This window comes from Bacillus rossius (assembly GCF_032445375.1).
Source record: "Bacillus rossius redtenbacheri isolate Brsri chromosome 9 unlocalized genomic scaffold, Brsri_v3 Brsri_v3_scf9_2, whole genome shotgun sequence".
Classification (NCBI taxonomy): Eukaryota; Metazoa; Arthropoda; class Insecta; order Phasmatodea; family Bacillidae; genus Bacillus; species Bacillus rossius.
This window is the reverse complement of record NW_026962013.1, coordinates 4,359,869-4,385,350: the sequence shown is the minus strand read 5'-3', so window position 1 is coordinate 4,385,350 and position 25,482 is coordinate 4,359,869. Positions and strand designations below refer to the sequence as shown.

General features: G+C 42.1%; 1 protein-coding gene across 1 annotated transcript; it reads right to left on the bottom strand.

The window, feature by feature from the left end:
- Positions 1-17: 17 nt before the first annotated feature.
- LOC134542937 (uncharacterized) lies at positions 18-17,441 on the bottom strand. Its single transcript, XM_063387547.1, has 12 exons — positions 17,366-17,441; positions 15,505-15,694; positions 14,155-14,338; positions 12,218-12,363; positions 11,937-12,134; positions 9,271-9,479; positions 8,014-8,166; positions 5,392-5,553; positions 4,583-4,846; positions 2,533-2,829; positions 717-1,008; positions 18-316 (listed from the first exon to the last, which is right to left on the bottom strand). Exons 1-12 carry the CDS (start codon positions 17,405-17,407, stop codon positions 18-20), a joined length of 2,436 nt encoding a protein of 811 aa, XP_063243617.1. The 5' UTR covers positions 17,408-17,441.
- Positions 17,442-25,482: the final 8,041 nt, after the last annotated feature.

Here is a 25,482-nt window from a genome sequence, read left to right as displayed (position 1 = left end):
GTCTCCTCTCCAAGCTTTCACGCGCCGAACGGTTTCCTGAGAGGCTTCGGGACAGAGTCGGGCAACCAGCCGCGCACGTACTTCAGCACGGCCGGCAGCACCAGATGCTCCCTCCCCTTCAGCAGGTGCCACACGACGTCTGCAGACGCCTGGCTGTGCAGCAGGTGTACCACTGCGCGCGAGATGAAGGCCACCACTTCGGGGTCTGTGTCGGAACTGCCCTCGGCCAACTGCAGGACGCCCGGCAGCAGTGGGCTCAGCGAGAAGCCGAGGGCCAGCGTCTCGTCAGTGGGAGCGTCCGCACCGTCCAGCAGCTCTGCCACAGTCACATGAACTGATAGAGACAAGATTTTAAGCTTTTATTTCCAGGAAATTAAATTTTTAAAACCAGAGATTTCTGTGTTATTTGTTGTAATTTTTTTTTTATGAAATCTGTTTATTATACTACTGAACAAATATGACACTTGAATGCTCCACGAACCTTATTTCTCGAAAACAGTGACACTTTGACTGTTACATGATGAATTTTTACAATATTACGATTTGCAATAAGCATGTCTAACTATTCGAAACAAATAAAATAAACTGTTAACTATTTTTGTGTTTGGAAAATGTACTAATGTTGTAATGTAAGAAATGAGTTAACTAATAACAGTTGCAAGATTAAAAGCAAGTAAACATTTTCCAATCTTATCCCGGCGACCATGGCCACTCACCTCGGAACACGGCGTCGAGGCGGCGGGCGGGCGCAGTGCCGGCCAGCGCGCGCCAGCACAGGCGAGGGTCGCCGGCGACCAGCGCGAGGGCGTCGGCGAGCAGGCGTGCCGCGCCGGGCCGCGCCTCCGGCCGCGCGTCCAGGTAGCAGCGCAGCCACGCCTGCGGCTCGCGGCCGTGCGCGGCGAACAGGCCGGTGCGCCCCAGCAGCTGCAGCAGCACGGGCCGCGCGGCGTCGGGGTCCGTGCCCGCCGCCAGGCCAAGCAGCAGGCCGACCGCCGTGCGGAGAAGCTCCTGTCACAGGCCCGCGCGCGGCACGTCACACACCGGCCTCTGTTCCCGTGCCGCCCGCGCGGCAGGCAGTGATACATAAGTAGAGACCCGACAAATTCGCGGGTTCAACAACCTCCAGGACAGACTCCAATATCCTCTACACACTCGGGCAAATGCCAACTGTCCATATGGCTGCTGACCTGTGAGTCGTCTCGACTGGGTGGCCTGTGATTCGACACTTCTACGAGCGAGGGTCTCTAATTGGCCCTCATTACTCCAGATTAACAGTGGACCAATGACAGAAGCAGCACCAAGGTATAATTATTTGAATTTTAGCATAACATGAAATCAACCCGCGAATTTTTCGGGTCTCTATACATAAGACTGCAGATCAGCATGACAGCTCGGCAACTTCACACGCAAGGACTCATCAATCACTAACTCAAGATTTCTATAGTACCTAATAAAGGTACCATACACAAATCGAACTTGAGGTCGCATACTAAACAGCAAACATTTATGGTTTACTTGCGCGTGAAACTAAATCTCAGTTCCTGCTGTCAGTGCATGCAAATTACCGATTACAAAAGGGCACCACGTGTGGTCTTGCAGAACTTCTGCACACGACACGATGGCCTGTGAAGACTTGCCTATCACTGCCATTTATACATGCAGCACCAATAGTGCCGTTGAAAGTAAACTGTTGTTTTTTTTTTCTTCTGATAATGTACAATAGTGTAAAAGTATTGATTAATGATAGCTAGAGAAAAGATTTTATGGTTTTATTTTTTAATCCATTTTCATTTTTACAACAGAATATTTTGGTGTTGTTTTAATTTTTATTAAAGCTCTATTGTAATAATTTATTACCCCACCAAAATAGTGGAAATATTTATACCCTGCAATTTTAAGATAAAAAATTTTCTACAAAAATACTCTAAACCAGATGCATTCACAACAAATACGTAAAATAAACTATTCAACATTTGTGATTTAAAAATAATTTCAATAAGAGATGCAAGTTAAAAAAAATTGAAATTATTTTTCTCATCCATGCAGTTTGGTATAATTTTTTGTCTGGAAATTACATTCCTCAAAGTTCAAACATTAAAAGATAACTTTTACAAACTTTTTATAATGAACTGAGTTTAGTTTTCCTTTAAGTGCTGCTTAATTCCATGATATAACTTTCATTTTAGTGCTACATGGTGTATTAAATTGCATTTTTGGAGTTATGCGGTGTTTTCACATGCTTCTCAGTGTTATTTTGATGGCCGCGAAAGCATGCAATCTTTATTACAAATTATTTTATCGTAAAAATGAAGCATAGAAATTTTTACATTATTTTAGATAATGAACTATTAAAATAGGCTCTTATTAAAATAAAAAACAAAAGCATAAATATTCTGTTTTAAAATAAAACTGTAAAGCCTTGTCTCTATTGATTAGATATTCAGTTCAAATTGGGGAAAAATGAAATTCACTGCAGCAGCCTGGTTCCTACCGACAGGGAAACCTGTGAGCCAGAGCGAGCGAGCGACCCACCGTGTCCTGGGAGAAGCCGGCGGGGTCAAGCGAGAACAGCACGGCGAGGGCCTTGGCCACAAGGCGGCCGTCCGCGCAGAGCGCGTGCACGTCGGCCAGCAGCGCGCGCGGCTGAAGCGCGGTGCCGGACAGCAGCGCCGGACACGCCCGCCCGCACGCCTCCAGCAGGTCCAGCAGCACGGCTAGGTGCTCCTGCGGCGACGGCTCGCGCACGGCGTCAATCTCATCCTCCTCATCCTCGGGCGCGGCCAGCGCCAGCGCCCACGCCCGCGCCAGCATGCCCCCGCTGGGCAGGTGCTGCACAGCGTCGCACGACCGGCTTTCACTCCACTAACACAGGCACGGCACAGAGCGGCACGCTCACAATCCCATGACGTGATACAGGTCCTTAAGGGGCCCGCCTCGTCCGGGGTGTATGTGTGTCAGTGAGGCGGGATGATAAGCGCGACGCTCGCTGGTGCTTCTAGCGCGGTGTCTCCTCTGAGCTGGCGCGCAGTCTTCTCGTCGTGCACAGGACAACTGTGATACTTGAGCGGTGACCGGAACATTATATGGCCGAGAAATGAGGATAAAGGTGTAATGCAAGTTCCTTAAGTGCTTTCAGGAATCTGAACCGGTAGTTAACGCCTGAAAATTGCTCTGAAAACATGTGTTTTAGCCATTTTAACTCTTCTACAAATACTGTTTAGAAACTTAATCCGAAATCAAAAGTACTTTTCGGCCTTCAGCGAACTCTTAAATGCTTTTCGTAAACAGACCCGACTCGGATATCTTGAGTAGTTTGGAAATCACATTGTTTTTCCCTGAAGCTCTGCATACCGTATGTGTGCCCGGGTAGGCGGAGCCCTTAAAATTAGTTAATACAGCCAAGATTAAAAATCTGTCCTTAAAAATTAAAACAAATGCTATAATAAGTATGCTAACAATCCCAGAAACAAACATGTACTATGAAGAAGCATGTTATGTTTGTTGAAATTTTTTATTTCTTGTACATTATTATATTTTTCAATTTTGAAACCTAGATTCAGATTCGAGGGGAGGATCGAAGGCACTCTTCGAGAATCGGATTCGAGATTGGGATTTGAGATGATTGGGATTCGACCCATCGCTAATTAGGATATGACCCATCACTTAAGTATAAACCATCAAAGCTAAAACTCTTTACAATAATATGTGAATGAAAAAATCAAAAAATTCTGAGAAATGATTGTTTACGTGCCCATTTATCCTTTTACCGAAAATCCATTTTGTCTTTTCATTGCCTCGTTAAATTACTATTTAAGTCCACAGATATTCAACTAAAAATAAATATAACTTTAAAGGCTCAACACCAAACTCTACTGGTAGCTGCATATTATTGAGCAAAGTTCTCTGAAGACAATGTCACACTAGCCTCTCTCAACTGGCCAGCCCCTGAAATTTGCTAAATATTTTTGCTTTATTATTTGAAAGTCATTCCTTCTAAGCTCTCCAGTGGCAATAAACTTTGCCACTCTTGCTACTCTGCCTGAACTCACTTGCTGGGATGAACAAATGTTGCTTTTCTAAATTATTTTAAAATATACTCTTACAACAGTTTTATAATAAAAATTTCAATAATTTTACACTGGAAGTATAGGACACCATGTCCATTTTTTAAATTGAATATACATAGTTGGCACTATGTCCATTATTTACATTTTTTCTCTCTCTCTATGTATTGTCATGGATCACTCATGCCATAATATTTGAAGTCGAATTATTTTTTATAATAAGAAATCATATATATATATATATATATATATATATATATATATATATATATATATATTTTAAATAAAATTTTTGTCTACAAAAAAAAATTCAGAAAAAAATGTTTTGAAGTATCAAAAAACAATTTCTATCACTGGCGAAGGAAATTAAAAATAAGTTGAAACCTTGAAACATTCGAAGAAACCAAATACTTGCCACCCTGAGAAGTTACAACCTTGTGGCACGGTGTCCTACAGTCCTACACCTCTGAGGTACAGAAATGAACAAGTATTTAGTCTGCGGGGCGAAGCGTCGGTACCTGGGCGAGGTGAGCTGCCAGCTGGCTGCGCAGCGCGGGGGCGTCGCCCGGCCGCCGGGCCTCCGCGCAGGCCAGGAGGCGCTCCGCGGCGCGCAGCATGGAGCACAGCAGCGCCGCCAGCCGGTGTCGCACGGACGACCGGCCGTGCAGCAGGCCCTGCCCGCCCACCACCCCCAGCACGGCGGGCGGCGCCATCAGCGTCACCACGGAGCGCAGCACGTCGTCCGACTGCACGCACGGCTCGGGGTCCAGCGACTCCACCAGCTGCGCACGCGCACACGGCCTCCCATGAAGCAAGGAGGAACTGGCACACAATTAGCGGGGCGTGCCACGAGCTAACCTTCCCTTTAGTTTCCTGCTTGAACACCGTTAGTTTGCTTTCAGTCTACCGATTTCCCTACTAACAGACAGGAAATAACTATCAATATTTTAGGTAGTATGCTATAAGCTGATCTTTGTGCTCAAAACAGATTATATATGTACTAAGGAGAATTCTTAGTAAAAACCAACACGAACCGGTTCAAGTATTCCATTTCAGCACTTGGGTGAATTAATTTTAACAATGAATAGGACAAGCAAATGCACTAGTAAAAAAAAGTTGTATCAACAGGCATCATACCTTACTTTAAGTAATGAATTGTAAAAAAATGAAGTATGTACTGACATTTAATATATATATATATATATATATATATATATATATATATATATATATATATATATATATATATATATATATATATTTGAACCCAGCAGCTAAGTGCTGACGACCAGACAGGATCCGAACACGGTGTTGCTGGAGGCCACACCTGCTGGTAGAAGGCACAGGCCCGGTGCCAGCGGAGACTGTCGGCGGGCCGCAGGGAGTCCCGGAGGCGCGGCAGGAAGCCGTGCACCAGGTGGGGGCACGCCACCAGGGTCTTCAGCGCCAGCTCCCGCTGCAGCTCGTGCTGCCACGGCTCCTCCAGCTTCTGCCGACACGACACGACCGCCCGCCGCCCGGGATACCCCTCACCTCCTCCTCGACGCTGCAGCCGCACAGCCGCCGGACAGAGACTGAACTCGAGACTTTATCGCTCACACTCAGTCCGGTTGCTGTTGCTGTCGGATATATCATTTCATCATACGGGTAAAATATGAAAGACACTTTGGATGATGTAATCAGAGTTGCAATTAGGTAATAAAAAAGGAAAGAAAAAAAAAACCAAAGCACCCAAAGAGTATAAATGAATATGTCTGCCACGATATTCAACTGATGGACCGATCGTATGGACAGACGGTTTGGACTGGCGAGACGCCGTTCTCACACACGGCGGTTCGGACCGAGGGTTCTCGAGCCCGCGGTCCGGTCTGACGTGAAGCCGTCAGTTCCGACTGATCAGTACACCGTCCTTGCTCACACACTACAAGTCAGTTCCGACTCGTAAGTCCGAACTGACAGTCTGGACTGATCGTGTGTGGGGGGGGCATTGTCAACCTTAAGATGTTACATCTACCAGTAGCTGCACCCCTTGTAAGATCACGATGTGGTACATCCTTTCTTTCCCTCTCTCTTCCCACCCCCCCACTATATTCTTTCTTCGAACCCCACTGTGCGAAGGCACGTATGCGCGACCCACCCAATCAAACAGCACGCCAGCAAACCCAGAGGGTTGGCAAGTGTCAGTGTCACATATCACTTAAAAATATATATATATATATTTATTTGTGTTGCATTTAAGATTGAACAAGTAGCATATTTTTATGTAGAGTTGATTTGTACATAAAACTGAGCATATCCAAGATGAGCAGTCACAACAACTTCAAATTTTTTTTTTTTTTTTTTTTTTACATTTTACTTTACTGCTCAACTAACAGGAAATAGAGGCACAAAAGTACTTAGTACAAAGTACTTATAAGGCCAAAATATTTTTAAGAACTATCATATTACCAATTGTGTAAATACCAAAATTCTTTAGATTTAAAAAAAAAAAAAAAAACATTTAATATTTAATTAACAGTATAAATTATTATGTAAATTAGCCTATGGAATTTTCCTTACAAAATAACTTTAGGCATTATTTAAATATATTAAAGTTTATCACTGTCCACTCTGAAACTACAGCTTACATACCTAGTACAATAAAATTCAGAGTTTATTTACACAAATATTGGGTTTATGCTTAGTGCATCGAGAAGCAGTACTATAAAATCTAACATGCTGGATGTATTATCAGGCATTTACAGTGACTATGTCTAAACACATATCAGGCATTTACAGTGAATATGGCACTTCATCTGAGTTCATTCATCACTAGCTGTTCATTTGTTTTCACTTATCACGCACATCAAGGTTTTCAACTAGGCAATAAGGTATGTAACAAGACATTTATTTTGTAAATTTCTTGCCCTTTTTATGATGCATGGTACAAATAATGTTCATTTGGAAGGAAGAGGAAATGTGAAGGAACAGAGGATGTCCGAGATATTTCACCTGGAATAACCAAGAGCAGGCTCGAAGCAGCTGATGATGATAATGATGATGATGATGATGATGATGATGATGATGATGATGATGATATTGGTGACGATGAAGCAGGAGCATATTAGTAGCACCTTTTAAGAAATAGTTGTTACTGGGAAAAATTCTGAAATTTTTTGAGTACTATAGCATTTACAAAGGAGTTAAACTATAGTTTCTGTATTACAGGTTATCGAAAACAAAATAATGGCGACGACGCGTTGAATGACTGAAACTACATCTAAACCAAAACTTAAATCATTATAACAATATGAGATGATAAAAAATTGGTCCCATCACCAGTAACTAGAGACAAGATTACATGGTGAATTGCGATTAAACTTAAATACCACCGAAGAGGATGTGAATACACCGTTTAACACTGAAATGTAAGTTTACATCATACAGCACCAACATGCAAATTATTTAATGGAACTAAAGCTGCATTAAATGTTTGTAATTCAAGGAATGTCGTTATTTCCGGTCAAAATTTGTACCAACGTGCATGGACCAGGAAAATTATTTAATTTCTTTGATCGTGCATCCCTTGCTGGATTACTTTCAAACTACAAACGCTCGCTAATTTATTTTTACTGTTCTGACTGCAGCTATTTCAGGCAAATTTACTACATTACACTATCTAAAAAAACTGACTCTGTAAACATAAAAACAATAAGTCCGAAAATTCTGTTTTAATAATTAAAGTGGTTTAAAAATAAAACCATAAAAGAAAATTTACTAAAAATTATTTTTTCGTTAAAATGCAACATATAAACATTACACTATCTTAAAAAACTGACCTTGGAAAAATAAAAACAATAAATCCGAAAATTCTGTTTTAATAATAAGAGTGGTTTAAACATAAAACCATAAAGTCTTGTCTCTAGTCACAGCTGGCGCGACCCGGAGGGGCAACAGCAGGTGAAGAGACCTGGAACAGCGTGGCCACCAGCTTGTTGTGGTTCCCGGACGCGGGCGACTTGCCCCGGCACGGGAACAGCACGCCCAGCCTGTGCGACGTGCACAGGACCAGCAGCAGGCCGTGCGCCGCGAGCGCCACGCGCTGTCGTGTCTCCTCGTCCACCTGCGCGCACGGACACGCGCGGATGCAGCAACTGTGAATATTCTTTGCTGAGGGGGCTACAATTTTTCAGTGTTACGAAAATTCCTATTGCATGAGGGGAATGGTTGCGTGCGTGTTTGGGGGGGGGGGGGGGAAGACAGTGGGAGGAGGTAGAAATGACACAGCATACTTACACACTCGCATACTTGCATACTTTTACTCGCATACTTGCGCAATAGCATAATTTAACCTCATTGTTATTGTTATAAGACCTCAGCCACAAAGATCTGTGTTTCCTATACCTGATAATATAATAAGCAAGAAGTTTAACTTCTGTCGCACGTGGATTCCAAAATTATGCATGGTTCCATCTCTATTTAAAATTTAAAAAAAAAAAAAAAAAGGGGGGGGGGGGGGGGTTTTGGTCATTAAAGTCGGTTTACAGACGATAATTTTACGTGATAACGTCATAAAGAAAACAATGATGAAAAATTGCATACTTTTTAATTTTCAAATTCTATTTACAGTTTTTGCAATTTTAATTTAAATAATTTGTTTAAATATAGTCACGAACAATTAGTTAAAAAACCAGCCTTAACCTGTTCGATATTATAGAAGATTTTCTCGCACGGTAATTGGCAGGTTCTTGCACGCTCGGCTCAGGCGGAACGCGTGACAATTTTAATTTTTTGTGCATGCAGCCGGCGTTCCATCGCTTTATAAGACGTTATCATGTCAAAAAAATAATTGAGGAAGCGTGATTTTGCCCTACGCAATAAGGTTTCCAAACCATATCTTCTAAAAAAAAAAAAATTATACCCTAATTATTTTATCGCCGTCAGACCACCTCATCTGGAAACGACCCTGGTGCGAGGAAACTCACACTTCTTTCCGGGGATTTAAATTACGCGAGGAAAATCTTTTCTCTGAGGAGAGCTTATGGCGAACTCAGCAAAATAGTATCGCTGATCAACCATGCCTATGGAACTCTTATTCTTTTCATCATCGTGGCGGTGTTCGTGCACACGGTTTCCTGTGTGTATATGACCGTGGTAGGCGGGTTCGACGAGCACGTAATCACTGTGAACTATTTCATCTGCCGTTAGCGTGACAGGGTGCTCTCACCTCCGCGTCGGGGGCACCGCGGGCCCGGGGGCCGACCCAGCGGTAGAGCGCCAGCAGGCCGTGCAAGGTGGCAGTCTTGAACACGGCCATCTTGACGCTCTTGGAGACCGCCTTGCTCTCCACCAGGCGGCAGCGCAGCGAGGTGACGAGCAGCAGCACGGTGTCTGCCGGGTCGCTGGCCAGGTCCGGCACCACGCTGGCCAGCAGGTCTGCGACACGCCCCTCTCCCACGTCACGGCACGGCTCTGCCGGCGAGCTCTCTCTCAACACTTCCCGTACAGTGTGGTGGCCACGTGAAGTAGTTGACTCTCTTGTTACCAAGTATATATACACAGGGGTGTAGCCCGGGGGGGGGGGGGGGTTTAGGGGTTCAAAACCCCCCTTAGCACCAAATCTTTAATTATTTCTTATTCATCACTCAAACAAATTTCATATAGAAATTAATAAAATTTTTACCATTACAATATTTACATTTAAGTACCGAAAACTGCTAAAATAGCATCTATTTTACACCTTAAAATCCAAATTTTCCCGGGGAAGGACCCCCGGACCCCCCCGCTTTAATACACGGAGCGGGGGGGGGGGGGAGGGAGGGGGGGGGGGGCCATGCTTCTTAACACTCCCCATACACAAATCCTGGCTAAGCCACTGTATATACGTATGTAATTTTTACTTTAACTCTCTCCGATATTGCTTACACCATTATTTTTCTTTAATATTTAATAATGTACTGTGTACCAAAAATATGACAGCTAAACTTGCATTATTTTAACTACGTTATGAATTTAAAAAAATGCAACATCTTTGTTGTCAATATGTTACTAACTCCATATTAGATGTTTCCAAAGCACATACGTAAAAAAAATGCACACATAACACAAAACACACCGCGTGCAACGTGCGTGAGCAACACACACACACATGCACTCCCACCCCCACATGCACACACAGACACCCCCCCTACACACATACACACACGGATAGATATATTTATTCCAGCCACCTAGACCTGAACTCAATATCTATACTAATATTATAAAGCTGAAGAGTTTGTTTGTTTGTTTGTTTGTTTGAACGTGCTAATCTCAGGAACCACTGGTCCGATTTGAAAAATTCTTTCAGTGTTGGATAGTACATTTATCGAGGAATACTATAGGCTATATTATATTATCAATAACATTAGGGATCCTTACTAAAAGTCCAATTTAGAATCAAATGCATTGGAGGGGGTTAGATACAACATGCAGTACACGTACGAAGTGTGTGTTGACAACGCCGCAGGCACTAGAAATATTTTTTATATATATATATATATATATATATATATATATATATATAAAAGCGAAATACCACTCTCTGACTCAGTCATCACGATATATCTAAAACTATACACCCAATTGACTTGAAATTTAGCATAGTTACTCATTTTGTGATGTAGACGCTCACTAAGAACGGATTCTGCGGAAATCCGATCCCAAGGGGAGTTTCGGGGGCGTAATATATCAAAATTTCCAGTTTTTGGTAGGAAATCACCATGGCAACGGCTGTTGCTTTGTTGATGCTTGATTCGTTTTTATGGCAACGACTATTTCATTGTTAGTGCAGTCCTCATCACCGTTGAAATTTTGCGGGTACTTTAAATATCAAAAATTGCCCTTTTTTTCAAATATATATATATATATATATATTATATATATATATATATATATATATTACAGACTTGAAACTTCACAGTAATGTTCCTTATGTTACGCAGGATGACATTTTCCGAAAATTAGATCCCATGGGTGGTTAAAACCAGGTAACAGTGGGTACTTTGCATGAAAACAGGATTTTGCATTGTTCATGCCTTCTGCGTCTCCATGGCAACGGGCATCGCGCGGCAGTGGCGTACCCACAAGGAGGGGCATGTATAATGAGCGGCGCAAGAGGATCTGCCGATAGACTGCCGTAGCGAAGTACGGGTACATCAGTTGTACGTTGCGTGCACGAGTCGGGAAACCATCGGTGCTATTCATTTTCTCTCCGGTACATTATACAGCATTGTAATAAATTTTCCCTGAATTTTTTATTTATTTACCATTACTGTAAATAGGAGATGTGGCTTAATTTTTTTCCATTAGTATAGCCGTACGAAGCCGGGTCGGGCAGCTAGTAGGTTATACTAGGAGTTATTAGCTTCAAATTTAATATTTTTGAAACTATATATTCTTGGGCCTTGTTAGCTTAAAATATAGTTTTCTGCAATTTATTTTTGTCCGATACATAAACAAGTTTGTGCAGTATGCTATTATTGCTTAATTGAATTAAATAATTTTATGTTCTGATATAAAATTATTTTTTCTAAAATAAAATATTCTAATTTATTCATAATTATAATACCTAAATAAATGTTACTTCTTCAAATACATACACTTGCTCTTATATATTGGAAAAAAATTTAATTAGAAAAAGCATTCGTATAGCCACTATTTAACCTCCTTTTCATTCCTATTCCTCTCCCTACTACTTAACATTAACACAGGAGCAAAGTATGAAGGATGTAACAGAGCCGATGTCCCCAGCCATCCAAATACACCTGCAGATAGTAGGGGAGACGTGATGGTACCATCATTGGTCACAGTGCCATCACGTCTCTCCTACCATCTGCAGGTGTACGCGGTCACCTTTCCTGCTGCACAGCTGGCCGATGACGCTGGCGTCGTCCGTGATGAGGAACGCCACCAGCAACTGGACGAAGCAGCTCCGCACGCTCGAAGTGTTCCCGGCGGGCGGCGGCTTGGCCAGGGCGGCGGCGAGCTTCGGCGTGAAGCCGACACGCGTCAGCACCTCCTTCGCCAGCCTCGGGCTGATGGTCGCCATCGCTGGCACACACACGACACTTCAGTCACGGCGGAGGACGCGCGGGGCGAGCGGCGCGGCGCGACGTGGGCCGGAGGCAACGCACCTGCCAGCACGGTGAGCACGGCCTTGCAGGCGTCGGCGCGGCGCGTGGCGGCCAGCGCCTGCTGCACGACGGCCGAGTGGGCGGAGAGGACCTGCCAGCTGGCCTTCTCCAGGGACTCCTGGTGGGCCGGCTCCACGACCATGTAGCTGCGCACCCACGACACACACTGCTTGTCTCGCACAGATGGGGTCTGTCACCGCAAAACTTCCCTTCAGTCGGTGAAGACTAGGGAAAGCCGGGACACACGACAGTGGTTGGTAGAACGTGAAGAGGGATAGCGGTGGTGCGGCCCGCGTGGCAAGGGAAAATGGCGGAGAGGACAGCAGGATCTCGAACACGTGAGTCCCCTGACCCACCGTGACAAGTTTTCCAACTCCCATACGCTGAACCGTTTGTCATGGCTTTCTGTGACCATCAATAATCAATTATCTAACGGATGTTGGATCTCGCACTAATAAAATTTTTTGGATCGCTCAAAGCTTGAAAATTCCAAAATTCCCCGACGCTTACAGCTTTTCCGGATGATAATCAAAAAATATCCCTGACTTTCCAGACACAAACTATCCTGCAGCTCACTTGATGTTGCTTTCTAATGTGTCACCTTAGCAAAATTAATGCCATTTTAGATGGATATATGTGTTTGTATACAATTGCTGTAGATTCACCCAAAACTACAGAAAGTATGCTATCAAACTTGTATGTAAGTACATATATGGAAATTAGTTTACCCCCTTTGTGTTTACATTAAAAAGACCAGGGTTTCAGGAAAAGGCATATCAACAAAATTTCGTGATTAGTTTATGTCTGAGCAGTTTTTGAGAAGCCTGAACATTGGCGGAAATGGTATTTTCTGTTTAATCTTGCTGTCACAAGAAAACATTTAGAGAAATATTTGGTGATTTCATTGACTTTTCCAGGTATTTCCTGAATATATTAATCTCCTTGACTTTTCCCTATTTTCCCTGACTGCTATACCTGTAGCAACCCTGATGTTTCTTCGCCTGCACGTGGTCTTTCGTGGCCACGACAGCTACGCCATCAAGCCAACATAATATTCAAAATACTTCGCGGGAGCCAAAAATCAGCACCCACGCTGTAAGCTAGTTACGATTCAATACTACAAGGGTTTGAGATTAAACCATCTGTCACTGACCACCATTCACTAAACCATGAATCTACACATATTTGCAGGAGGTCGTCTTGCTTTCACCTCTACTGTGCATTTTGTTGCAAAGTAAAACACTCCTTGATCTGAAATAACCAGCTGAAATCAATTAATGACAAAACATAAATATTTACTAGTTATTCCTCTAAAAAAATTGATTATCTGTAAAGTCGGTTTACGGACGATAGTTTAATGTGACTACGTCATAACAAAACATTGATGAAATGATTGCATACTTTTATGAATAACATTGAATCATTTTTATTGAATTATCACTATTTTGTATGGATACAAAGATTGAGTGAAATGAAATCTACAATTTAATTGATAAAATTACTTTTATTTGCACTCATTAATTCAAATATGTTTATTACTTTAACGAAGAGATTATTTTAACTTTAACTTTTATACATGTTCGCTATTTAACTTCTTCCAATTTGTGTTATTCTGTTAAGGATAGGACGATGATAGGAAAAGTAGGAAACGAAAGGGAGTGTTCCAAGTTTAATGTGCCTCGAAAAAGTCAAATTGATGGTTGTTCCAATAAAGTGGAAGATAAATAGATGCGGCGCAAGCGTACGAGTGCAACGGGACAATGTGTGTAACGGGACAATGTGTGTAATGGGACACTTTTTCGTGCGTGCTGCCGGCGTTCATTGATTTATTAGACGTTGTCAAGCCAAAAATTACTCATAAAGGCTGGGGAGGGCAGGGTCTTGCAACGTTACAAACGGTCTCCCGAGGGAACTAGGGTCTCCGGGCGAGAGCGCACCAGGTGAGCAGGTGCTTGAGGGCGGAGAAGACGGGGAACACCAGCGCCTCCTTCTCGCTGTCGCCGGCAGAGTGCAGCAGCTTCACCACTTCGCCCGGCTTGCCGCCGCCGGACAGGAACTGCCTCACCACGTCCCGGCGGTCGCTCTCGCCGGCGTCGCACGCCGACACGAACTCCATCAGCGCTGCCAACACCGCGCCCACGCCCGTCCCACAACCTGCGCTCTCGTTGCACAGCACAGAAATGCCCTCTCAAGGAAATAACACTTTACACATGATTACTGCATGATGAGATATCGGACCTGTAAATCAGGAGTGCACATAAAATTTAATTTCGTGAGGGGAGAGTTGGTGATAGAACCACTTAGCCTGCTGTTTTTTTTTTTTTTAATTCTTTCAATTTTTTGATGGAAATGATCAATTTTTTTTAGGATTTGAGGGGAAGAGGGGCTACCTATATTCCTTATATATTTCTTCCATTCTTACCCCCTTTCCACCCCTACGCATATGCTACTGCTATACATACTTACATAAACAATTTTTTACCCTTTTAAGTAATAAGTTTTTTTTCCTTCGGGAAACTTATTAACGAAATTTTACACATAATAATACCTACATACTAAATCTAGGGCCTATTATAGATAATACTATGCTGGTACGTGGCAATAACACAAAAATTTGCATCTTGTATGTTTATCACTTACTTGAACAGTTAGTATCTACAGTACTATATATGTCTAACAAAAAATAGATTTATAATATATTACTAAAAAAAATTATAGAACTACTGCTTAGAGCACAGAAAAGTTATTTTTTAAGGTAGAATAAAATATTTCACTGTATCAGTCACTGCCTAAAAACCTTGAAGCTACTTTGTAAGCACAGGTCTTTCATTCTATCACTATAGCAGCCAATTATTTTACCTTGCTTAAGTTTTTGTTGGCTGAGCTATCTTATCATGTACAGTATACCGTACAGTTTATTCTAAAGATTTATTCAGTTGGGTTGAATATTTATCATTTCAACCTATTATTTTGTAATGCAGGTATAAGTAATCTAAACCAACATTTTTTTGCGTAAATGTGTGTGTTGCATCCTATATGACAAGTTTTATATACATACACTAGCGGGTCCAGAGGGGGGGGGTGGGGGAGGGGGGGGGGGCGGCTAAGGGGCTCAAGCCTCCTCCAAAAGCATCTGGGTCCACTATGTGTTTGCTTTGATAAAGCCTAGCCTCAGCTGGGTCAAGCCCCTCCCAAACAAAAATCCTGGATCCGCCACTGTATACATAAACCTTAAAATTAATAGACTTTTTAATGTATCGACATAAAGCCAATGAGGTCTAAACTACCAGTAATTGGGTTTTTCTTCATGTGCTCATGATATAATTTCATGGAGAACTTCTTAGTCCTTTTGGCTGCAGGCGAGTCTTCTGAAGCAGCAACGCCGTCGTTCTTGACCTCATCCCCTCCTTCTGCTTTCCTCTTCTTCCCCTTCTTGTCCTTCTTTGCCTTCATTGTGACCTGGTCCTGCATCTCTGCCTGCAGACACATGTTAGTTTGCGTTACGACAAATACCGACACGCCAATAACCGCCAACTGAGGGCGGATGTAACAACACTGTTCACTTTAATGTTGCTAAAATATCCAGATACAAAAAAAATGTACGTAAGAAAATGATTTTGGTATTATATCAGTACGATGTCAGCATGATATCATTTACCCTTACATAATTTTTTAGTCACAACAGATGTCAGTGGTAAGTAATAATTATGAAAAAATTAATTACCTAGCTATGCTATGACCAATGATGTCAGACCTAGGTCATGTATTCACGTGGACAAATTAACTTCACTTACTGCTACTACAGCATGTCGGTGATGCGAACTCACAAGATTTTACCCATCCAAAAAAGAGTCCAACACGCACATGATACAGTCGAGTATATACAATGCATTAGTGTACATATGCGTATACATTTACACAGGCCTGTGCGATTCGCCAGTCTGGCGCAACACGTCACTAGCATGTCGGTGACGCGAATCCATAAGTTTTGCCCCTACCAAAAATCGCTTAACGTGGCTTAAGATGTTTTCACTTCAAAAAGATAAACTGAAGTTGTGACATCTTGAGTTCTAATGTTCCTACTGTAAATATGACTTCCATCAGTGTGGTGGTGCAACAGAGCATCACAGATGATGGGCATTCAAGTTCAATCTACATGTAAAAAATAATATCTAGCAACATCTTAGAATACTTTGAAAACTAAAAAAATAAGAAATAATACTTTACAACATGCAATGAGAAATCCATTCATGAGGAAATTTAAATTCCTACACTGCACAGACTAACGTGGGTTGGATGGTTGTGGGAGCCGTTCGTAGACAAGATGGCTGGGGTTGACTCAGAGCCCATACATTCCCCCTGCTAGTGTGCCCCTGTACTCACCACTGGCTACTCAAGAGTAACAGCAGTATAAGTCTCGTATGGTGATTTCATTATGTTGCAACTTATTCAAAGGGGACAAAAAACAGGAAATACTATTTTTTCAAACCCATTTATGTTCCTTGACAATTCTGAAAAAACTGCGTTTTAAAACCTCTTCTAGATTCTGAAATATTGGATAGTGAGTTTAAAAAAAAACTCACCTAACATTACAAACTAATTACTTTTGAAGTAATTTTCTTAAGAGTTGACATGAGCTACTGTTGGCCGAGTTATGTCTTTCACATCATAATTATGCGCACATCTGGATGAAACATAGCTTAACCTATTAATACTGTGGAGAACGTTACAGGGGCGAGGACCTACAGATTTTCGTTCCTGTATGGAATAATTTTAAAAGATAATGATTAGTTAAGTCAAAACAGAGGCATTCAAAAAAATGTAAAAAAGGTGCGAAAGCGTGGTTAGTTTAAGTCAAGAACTTTTAAACCCAAATTGTGTACATTAAATAATAGAGTAGGAATTGTGAAAATTCGTATGGTGGGTTGATCAGACAACATTAGTGGACTTTAAAAAAAATAACATTTAAAATCAACTTTCGAATAATCCGCGACTGTTGGTAATTACAGAGCAGAGGTAGGAAAGCACGCGGATTGTTTCATTAAGCAACGGCAAAAAAATGGCTTGTGTACTTTACCGATTTCTAAAAAAAAGTTGTTTTAAATATTAACGCCTAAAAATTAATAAAATAAAGTTTACTTTCCTTACCTTTACATCGTACACACAATTATTGCTTTGTATATGTACCATAACCTCTAATTCAAATGTGTAAACAATGTTATTATTTCATAGAACAACGATAGTGTGGTGATATAGAAGCGTGATTCTTACAATGAAAACTGAAGCCATGTTTTGACAAACACATGACGCTATATGTTGGCACTAGATGCCTTTTCTTACAAGGGGACCACCAAATATGGTACAAACGGATTTTAATAGGTCTTATATATATATTGTGAAGGTTGGCCCCCAGAGTGCTAAGCTAAAAGGTTTTTATTCAATGCGCCTTAGTTTTCGCGAAAATGGCGGTTAAAGTTTTATACAAACGTTTTACACTGGTACATTTTCCGTCGCGCCAGGCGAGCCAGCCTTTGGTAAGGCTCTTGCCTAGCAGCCGGCTGGTCAGGGTTCTGCAGCCTTGTAACTCTTGGTCCAGTCCTGTGAGGCTCACCAGGGGGTCAGGAATAGTTTCATGGTGCTCCCAAAATTGGCTTGCATTAACTGATTAGTTAACATTCCATCGAACTGCCATCTTCTACGAGTTGATGTAATGGTAATAGATGATGCCAGCTAGCTTTTAATTGTGGATACTGTGTGAGCTAGTCCACAGGTAGAGCATATTTCTCCAATGTATCCTATATAACAGGTACGGTACCTACAAAATGAAAAAAAATCTTATTCTGTCAGTTATTCGCTGCTATGAAATTGCTTAATTAACTTTATCAAAGTCTGCATGTTTATCGATAAAATACCCAAGATAAATAAACAATATTTATACAATAAAGGCCTTATGCAGATTTTAACTTCTACAAACTTTCGTTAGAAATACCTAGGCTATTGATTCATTACTGTTACATTAATGCTCTCCGATAAAATATGCACAGAGCTGAATCAATAGCACTCCAAGTCGCAGCAGGGGGCGTGTCCGTAGTCCACAGGTTGACGAGGAAAATGTCGCTGTCATATGAAAAGTGCTGGGGTGGCCAGTTGAAGAAGGAACACTCTTCCATTACCTGGTTGAGAAGACAGTGCGTGGCTAGACTTTGACCTTAGTGTTATTTCACTTGCACGGGCTCTACTGTCGCCATACGAGATCATCTTGTCTCTTGCAGGAACACGTCCTTCAACCAGACAGTGGGATCCAGAACTTATTGTAGGTCAATTGCTATCATAGAACCTTTGGTAAAAATAAATAAAATGGTAATGTTGATTATGTTTTGCACTCTCGTCATGATTAACACAGACATTTTTTAAAATCTGCAATATGAACATGCAAATAATGTAATCAATAAAAGGTATAAAAAAGGGGGTATAATTTTCTGCCTGTGGATGCAGTGAGATAATGCTTTATGTGGCTAGGATGGACAGCTCGAACAAAATTACAGTCTTAACTTATTTTATGAGCACAGAGCTGATATGCAAATGCTTCAATGCTTCAAATGCTATGTCCACTACAGTCTTGGAAGTTCCACCACCGATCCTCCTTGCATAACTGTATAATGTAAAAAAAAACCTATTTAAACGGAAAGTTACTTCTTTAATGTTCAGTATTATGATGGTTGTTTCATTCTCTTGCCATTACTATTATTATAAAGGATTTTTTTATTGTATACATTTTTCAGCACAGGTCTCTTTCAATTTATATTTCGTCTCAAATTTTCTCAACAGATATTAAAGCTACTGAATGTTATCTAATAATGGTCAATGGCTACATAAGTGTTCAAAATTATGATCATGTTTCCATCATATCACCTGCCCTTGCTGAAGTTCTGTCGATGCGTTTGTCCACAGTGCTAACTAGCGGACTACCATGCACTAGTACACATGATCAGAGCAACCAAAGAGTATGAACTACACTCAGCTGATAAACTGATGGATTGATTGTTTTGTTCATTGGACTGAGATGCTGTTCTCACATATGATAATTCGGACTGATGGCTATCGAGCTCACAGTGTGATTTGATGGGAATCCATCAGTTCGTCAGTTCATTAGTTCCGACTGACTAGTCCACTGCCCTTGTTCACACATGGCAGTTACGACTGTAAGTCAGAACTGACAGTTTGGACTGATAGTGAGTAAGGGCTTTTATGGGACAGAGCTAGTATGTGTTTCTCTGTTTCAGACTCGGCAGGAGCCATGACGGCACAAGAGGCCGACATGAGTACTTGCTTCAAGCCTACTTGGATGGTTTCGAGTATCTTGGGCCTGCAGATGTATAGAGTGACAGTTGAGGTGGACGATGGCGGTAACCGCAGGGCTGTCTTCAACAGATCCGTCAAAGCATCGGCGCACACTCTCATTGTTGGCGCCGTCATCGTGTCAGCGACATTGGTCCACATGTACGCGCATGAGGCATACAGCGACAATCACCGCCTCGTGCAGCGACTCGCATTCTACACCCCAATGGTCACCAACTGCATCGCCAGCCTGGTGGGCCTGGTTGGGATGGCGACGAACGTCAAGGTCAGATGCGACATTATCAACATGCTCTGGACCGTGGACAAGCTCGTTGTGCGAAATGATGGAGGGTGCTACAGCAAGTGGGCGAGATCCGCCTGGAAGGGTCTTGTATGTGTTTACATAGCGGCTACCACCTGTTTCACCTTGAGCCTGTTGTTCTTTTGGAAAACGACAATCCTGGGTGTAGTGAGCTTGTTCGGGTACATCCGGGACCTGGTGGTTCTGACCATCGCAGCAAACTACGTGAACATCGTCCTCCTGGTTCGTCAACGGTTCCTCTTTCTTAGCAGCCTGCTGCAGGAAGTCTGCGAGGCGCGGCGAGCAAGAAGACGTGTTGTGTGCGCAAGGGCATTCCGAAGACATGTTCCTGGGATGTGCCGGAGTCAGACCACCTCATCTGGAAACGACCCTGGCGTGAGGAAACTCACACTTCTTTCTGGGGATTTAAATTACGCGAGGAAAATCTTTTCTCTGAGGAGAGCTTATGGCGAACTCAGCAAAATAGTATCGCTGATCAACCAGGCCTATGGAACTCTTATTCTTTTCATCATCGTGGCGGTGTTCGTGCACACGGTTTTCTGTGTGTATATGACCGTGGTAGGCGGGTTCGACGAGCTGCTACCACATGGCTCTAAGTGCAGGTTGGGCATGATGTTTGGCTCGCTGTGGGCCCTGACCTACTTCGGCCAGGCCATAGCCATCGTCTGCGCCAGCAGCACCATGCTCAGGGCGGCGGCGCAAACAGGCGACGTGGTGCAGGATCTACTCCTAGACCCGGCCACGGACTGGGAGGTATGGGAGCAGATGACCGAGTTCTTGGACCAGATTCATGGCACAGAACTGGCCTTCACTGGTGCTGGCTTCTTCAATCTTGAGCTACCACTGCTGTTGTCTGTGATAGAGTCCGCCATGTCCTATGTGCTGGTACTGCTGCAGTTCCAGCCGCTGAACAGCCATTAGTAGTCTCTGTAGCTGCTGTTGTCTGTGGTATAGCCCAACATGCCTTATGTGCTGGTGCATTAGGTCAAGCTACGGACAGCCCCGGGTAGTTGTCGAGGTTACAAATGTCCGTGGTAGAGTCCGCAATGTCCTACGTTCTGATGCTGCTGCAGTTCCAGTTACCAGACAGCCTCAACTAGTCGCTGCACTCTCCTGAGGACCTAAAGCTGGGTCGATGGTGATACAATACTTCTAGGAGCTTATTAAACTGCTCATCTCTTGAATATTTACCAAGCACCACAATGTTTCACCGATCACATTTTTTCATTGTACACAAGAGCTCTTATATACTTGGAAAACTTGCAACAGTTGTTCTATCTTTTGGTCGTTTGAAATTCCTGCAAGATACTGTAGGTAGCCTTTTTTGAACAGTGATAAAAAAACATGGTGGTACTAGACTAGCTGAGAAGCATGTCAGTACCTTATTCTGGACTCAGAGGTTATTTAAGCGTATAATAAAGTGGATAAGTACTGTTTTACCCAAGAAGCACTGTCTAACAAAAGTTATATTTCTCCATTTTCACGCATTGAACCAACACTGTAGTCTGCAAGCTCTACAGAATATTTTCTGGCAAAATTACTGGATATTGACTGACAAGCAAGCCATTCGACAATGCTGAAGACAGTGCTATCGTTTTCGTTCTCAACCAATCCCTGTAGTCCGGCCAATTAATGACATTCCTGCAGTACTTGTCAATCAAGTGAAACCATTTTGCCAAAACTGGCGTAGACTATGCTGGCCCATTTTAGACTGTCTTGGCTAAGATCCGGGGAATGAAGGTACAAAGGCATATCTCTACCTGTTCATGTGTCTTTGGACACGAGCACTACACCTGGAACTGGGGCCATATTCTTGACGTCGGAATAATTCCGTTAGAGGTGCCGTCGTACGGGTTCTCGTGTTCGAGACCCGGCGTGGTTCCTAGCGGGAAGGCTGGTGTTTAATGAAAGTGTATCCAGGAGGGCGCCAGGCTAGCTCTGTGTCTAACAGAGAGTTGGGTCGTTGGGTGCGAATGCCCCTGCGTGGCCCGCTAGGACCATCGGCGGTGGTCGTGGTTGGAGGGATCCCTGGCTATTGACACATTACGGGCCCTGCGCAGCATAACACGCTGATTCCTGGCTGGGTTAGGGAAGTTCACACAATAACATACACGAGTTTGATTTTACACTGTCGTAAACATGTCGCGCACTGAGTGTGCGGAGTGAACGTTTAATTGGTTTACAGTTACACGATGCACATTGAATTACCCTACGAAACTTACACTAAGTTGACACTGGGCGCTCTGATGCGCTGTCACTAATATTAAATCCTCACGCCAGTCGAGGTTGAGGGGGAGGTCGATTGGAGGCGGCCAATCCCGAAAATTGCAAAAGCGGCGGTACCCGGGTCCACCTGTGTGGCCTGCGGTCCGTTATTAAATTAATTACAAGTCTTAAACGTCGTTGTTGCCGACGCCTGTGTACTCGACGATTATCCAAAAGTCATTGGTGGCGGGAGTTGGCCCATACCATATGCTGAACTGCCCCGCGAAATGCTTTGTGCGGGGAGTTTATATTTAAGCGGCTGGGTTAGGCCCTACACAGTAAAAAGGACTGTGTACACACGGGGAATTTAATAAACGAAAAGGATATGAATTATAACTATAGTTACCAGTAGTGAATTTCAGTGGAGACAAAGGATGCAGACTCCCTGTGGGACGCACGTCCGCCCCGGTCCGCGAGTCGCTCGGTACTGGCGTTTGCCCTTGGCGCGAGAAAAGGGCTCAGCGTTCTCTCGCGCTAAAGTTTCTAAAGTTCCGTTATTCGGAAATTATTAAAGTAACAAGAGATTGAAAGTGGCTCTAAATTTATACATTAAATAATAAAAATTAACCTAGTTTGCAGATACTTTCTAATAATTAGATTTAACATAATTACATAAATTTAAATAAATTTTAAATTTACATTTACATATTTAAATTTACATCAATTTAAATAATACGAGTCACACCGGAGACTGTTAGTCACTTGTTGACTACTCCGGTGGCAAATGATACACAAAAAACGGGGAGGTCATATTTACGTTACACAATACCCTAATTAATTTAGGCAGAAGGCCGCAAGGGGAACACTCACAAATGCATTGACGTAAATTCACACGTGAGTGACCCGGGCACCCCTACGTCGCACTTTCTTCTTACTGGGTTTTTAATAAAAAGTGACGTTACTATTAAATTGTGTCTGATTTATCATTAACTGGGATCGAGGTGGATGGCTAATTAGGTCATGGGCTTTGGTTCTACCTGTGTCCTCAGGGGCTCGCCTGACTCGGGTGGGCCATTGCTAGGGGTGCATTCCGTTAGCGGGGTCGATACTGGCGGTTGCAGGTCGGGCTTTGGGGTGGCCTTCGGCCGGACGACGTCAGAGGAATGACTGAAATCCGATAGAGATTAGCTAAATCCTATTCTTGAACACTCTCTAGTGGGATTATCTTTCGGATTGTCACAAGTGTCGCAATTATTCCACCACCTCTTTTGCTGGAGGAATCACGATTTCGCCAATAATTTGAGGGTTTGTTGTTCTTTGGAACTACGATTTGTTGAAAATGGAGTCTCTGTTGTGGTTCTGAAATATTTTTAAATCATGTGGTTGGTGGGTTAAGTTAGGTTGGCTACATCAAATATAAAATAGTGCTGATGGCTAGCTATATTACGCTAGCTACATTTAAAACCAGCAATAACTTATTCACCTCGTTATATTATGTGATTTATGTATATTCAGATAAAAATACACAGTGTGACACTGTAGGTACGCCTATCACCTAATTGTAGGTTATTTGATTGAAATTTAACTCGATCCTATAAGAAACAAAAATATATATTATTTATATAAAGAAACAAAAATATATATTATTTATATAAAGAAACAAAAATATATATTATTTATTTAAACTAATTGCGATGGGTTTAAGAATATGTAAAATTTACTGCATTTAAAAATTGCAACAAGAGTGCCATTCAAACTTTCAAATTCGGGTATTCGTGAGATATAACTTGTAATTGAACTACAATTTAAAGTGTAAGAATATTACCTACATTTGTTTTCTGCGAATGGCAATGTCAAACAATTTCTTAAATATTAACGAAAGCTATTTCTGCAATTATTTGTTACTTATTTAACTAATGTACATAAATAATATTTAAATATTCGAGATATAGAAATTTGATATGAAATATTTAATTGTGTTTTTGATAAGTACTGTTACATAGTTTACATATACCGTAATTCGTTTTTCACACTAAACATTATAAAAATGTGTCATGTTGGGATAAAACCAGAACTAGTGTTGTAGGCTTATACATACAATGTACATTTATTCTTAAAAATGTAAACCTATTATGGGATTGAAAAGCACCTGTAATGAGTCCAACTGTATATAAATATCGCACAATTACAATTGATTGAGAAAATAAAGACTATGCTTATTACCCCTCCCTATCTAGGAAACTTAGCCAACATTCCTGCCAAGCAGGTAGACTGAAACATTGGATACTGACTAGCTCTCTACACACTGCAGCTGCAGCAGCAGCAGCAGCAGCAGCAGCAGCAGCAGCAGCAGCAGCAGCAGCAGCAGCAGCAGCAGCAGAAGAAGAAATAGACCGACTCGAAACAAGTTGAACCATGTGTCATGGTCTTTCAAAGGGTGACAAGTTCCTGCCTCTGCAGTAGCGGTTAGTTGAGGAGTAACCTGGTAAAAATGGGCGTGAGAGTTTTGACAGTTAGCACGATTACGGGTTCGCTCAAGCGACCGATATTCAAGGTTTACTCACTGCCTAATTGCACCTAAGCACTAGGCTATGAATAAAATCGAACAGTTGTAAAATCTGTACATAATAGGTTGCCGGTACGTTGGCTCTTTAGGACATTTAAAAATCTTGCCGAAATTCCATGTGGAGCCTTTTATGGATAGTGATGGAAGTCAACATGACGGTACTAGCCAAGGCGAGAAGCAAGTTGGTACCTCATCTCGGAATCAGAGAAGGGTATGATAAAGTTTTACCCCTTACTATGTATATATGGGGTAATAGAACTCAGTTTGAACACAGATGCCAGCAGTGGAAGTGTTCACAGTTAAGTTACAAACTAAGAAATATTTCACTTATGTGGATATCACCAGCAGATTTCCTCAGCCTGCTGCAGGAACCAGGAAGCCTGAGGCGCGGCGAGCAAGCAGACGCGTTGTGAGCACAAGGGGACTCGACTCTCGACTCCCGACTCCCGACATTTCAAGCTACAGCTTCACATAAATTACCTAGCATTTATTATAAATGTTGTGTTACATGCTCATTTTATGAAATATGTATCGCTTTTTTATTTAGAAATTAATTGAATCTGATTTTTAGTGAATATTTCAAGCAAATATTTTTAACTTCCCAATTGTAATATTGGGTACATTATATAAATAAAATTGTAATTTACCAACAGTTTATTTAAACCATCAACAATACTTTAAAATAAATATCTAACAGTTAAAAGGCACCTTGTTATATTTTACTTATTAAGCTATAAACTATTAATATACGTATGTTGAATGTGGAACAATATAGAAATAAAATCCAAGGATTGTAAAGGTTTTTGATACACTGTTAAAATAATAACACAACAA

Bases quoted from the DNA above. Each gene is read 5' to 3' on its own strand.
- LOC134542937 (XM_063387547.1), bottom strand. From the start codon at position 17,407: ATGGTACATATACAAAGCAATAATTGTGTGTACGATGTAAAG. The intron at 12,364-14,154 runs GTGCGCTCTCGC...GTGGGTGCGCAG, and splicing joins CTCAAGCACCTGCTCACCTG to CTACATGGTCGTGGAGCCGG. The intron at 2,830-4,582 runs GTACCGACGCTT...GACGCTGTGCAG, and splicing joins TGGCAGCTCACCTCGCCCAG to CACCTGCCCAGCGGGGGCAT.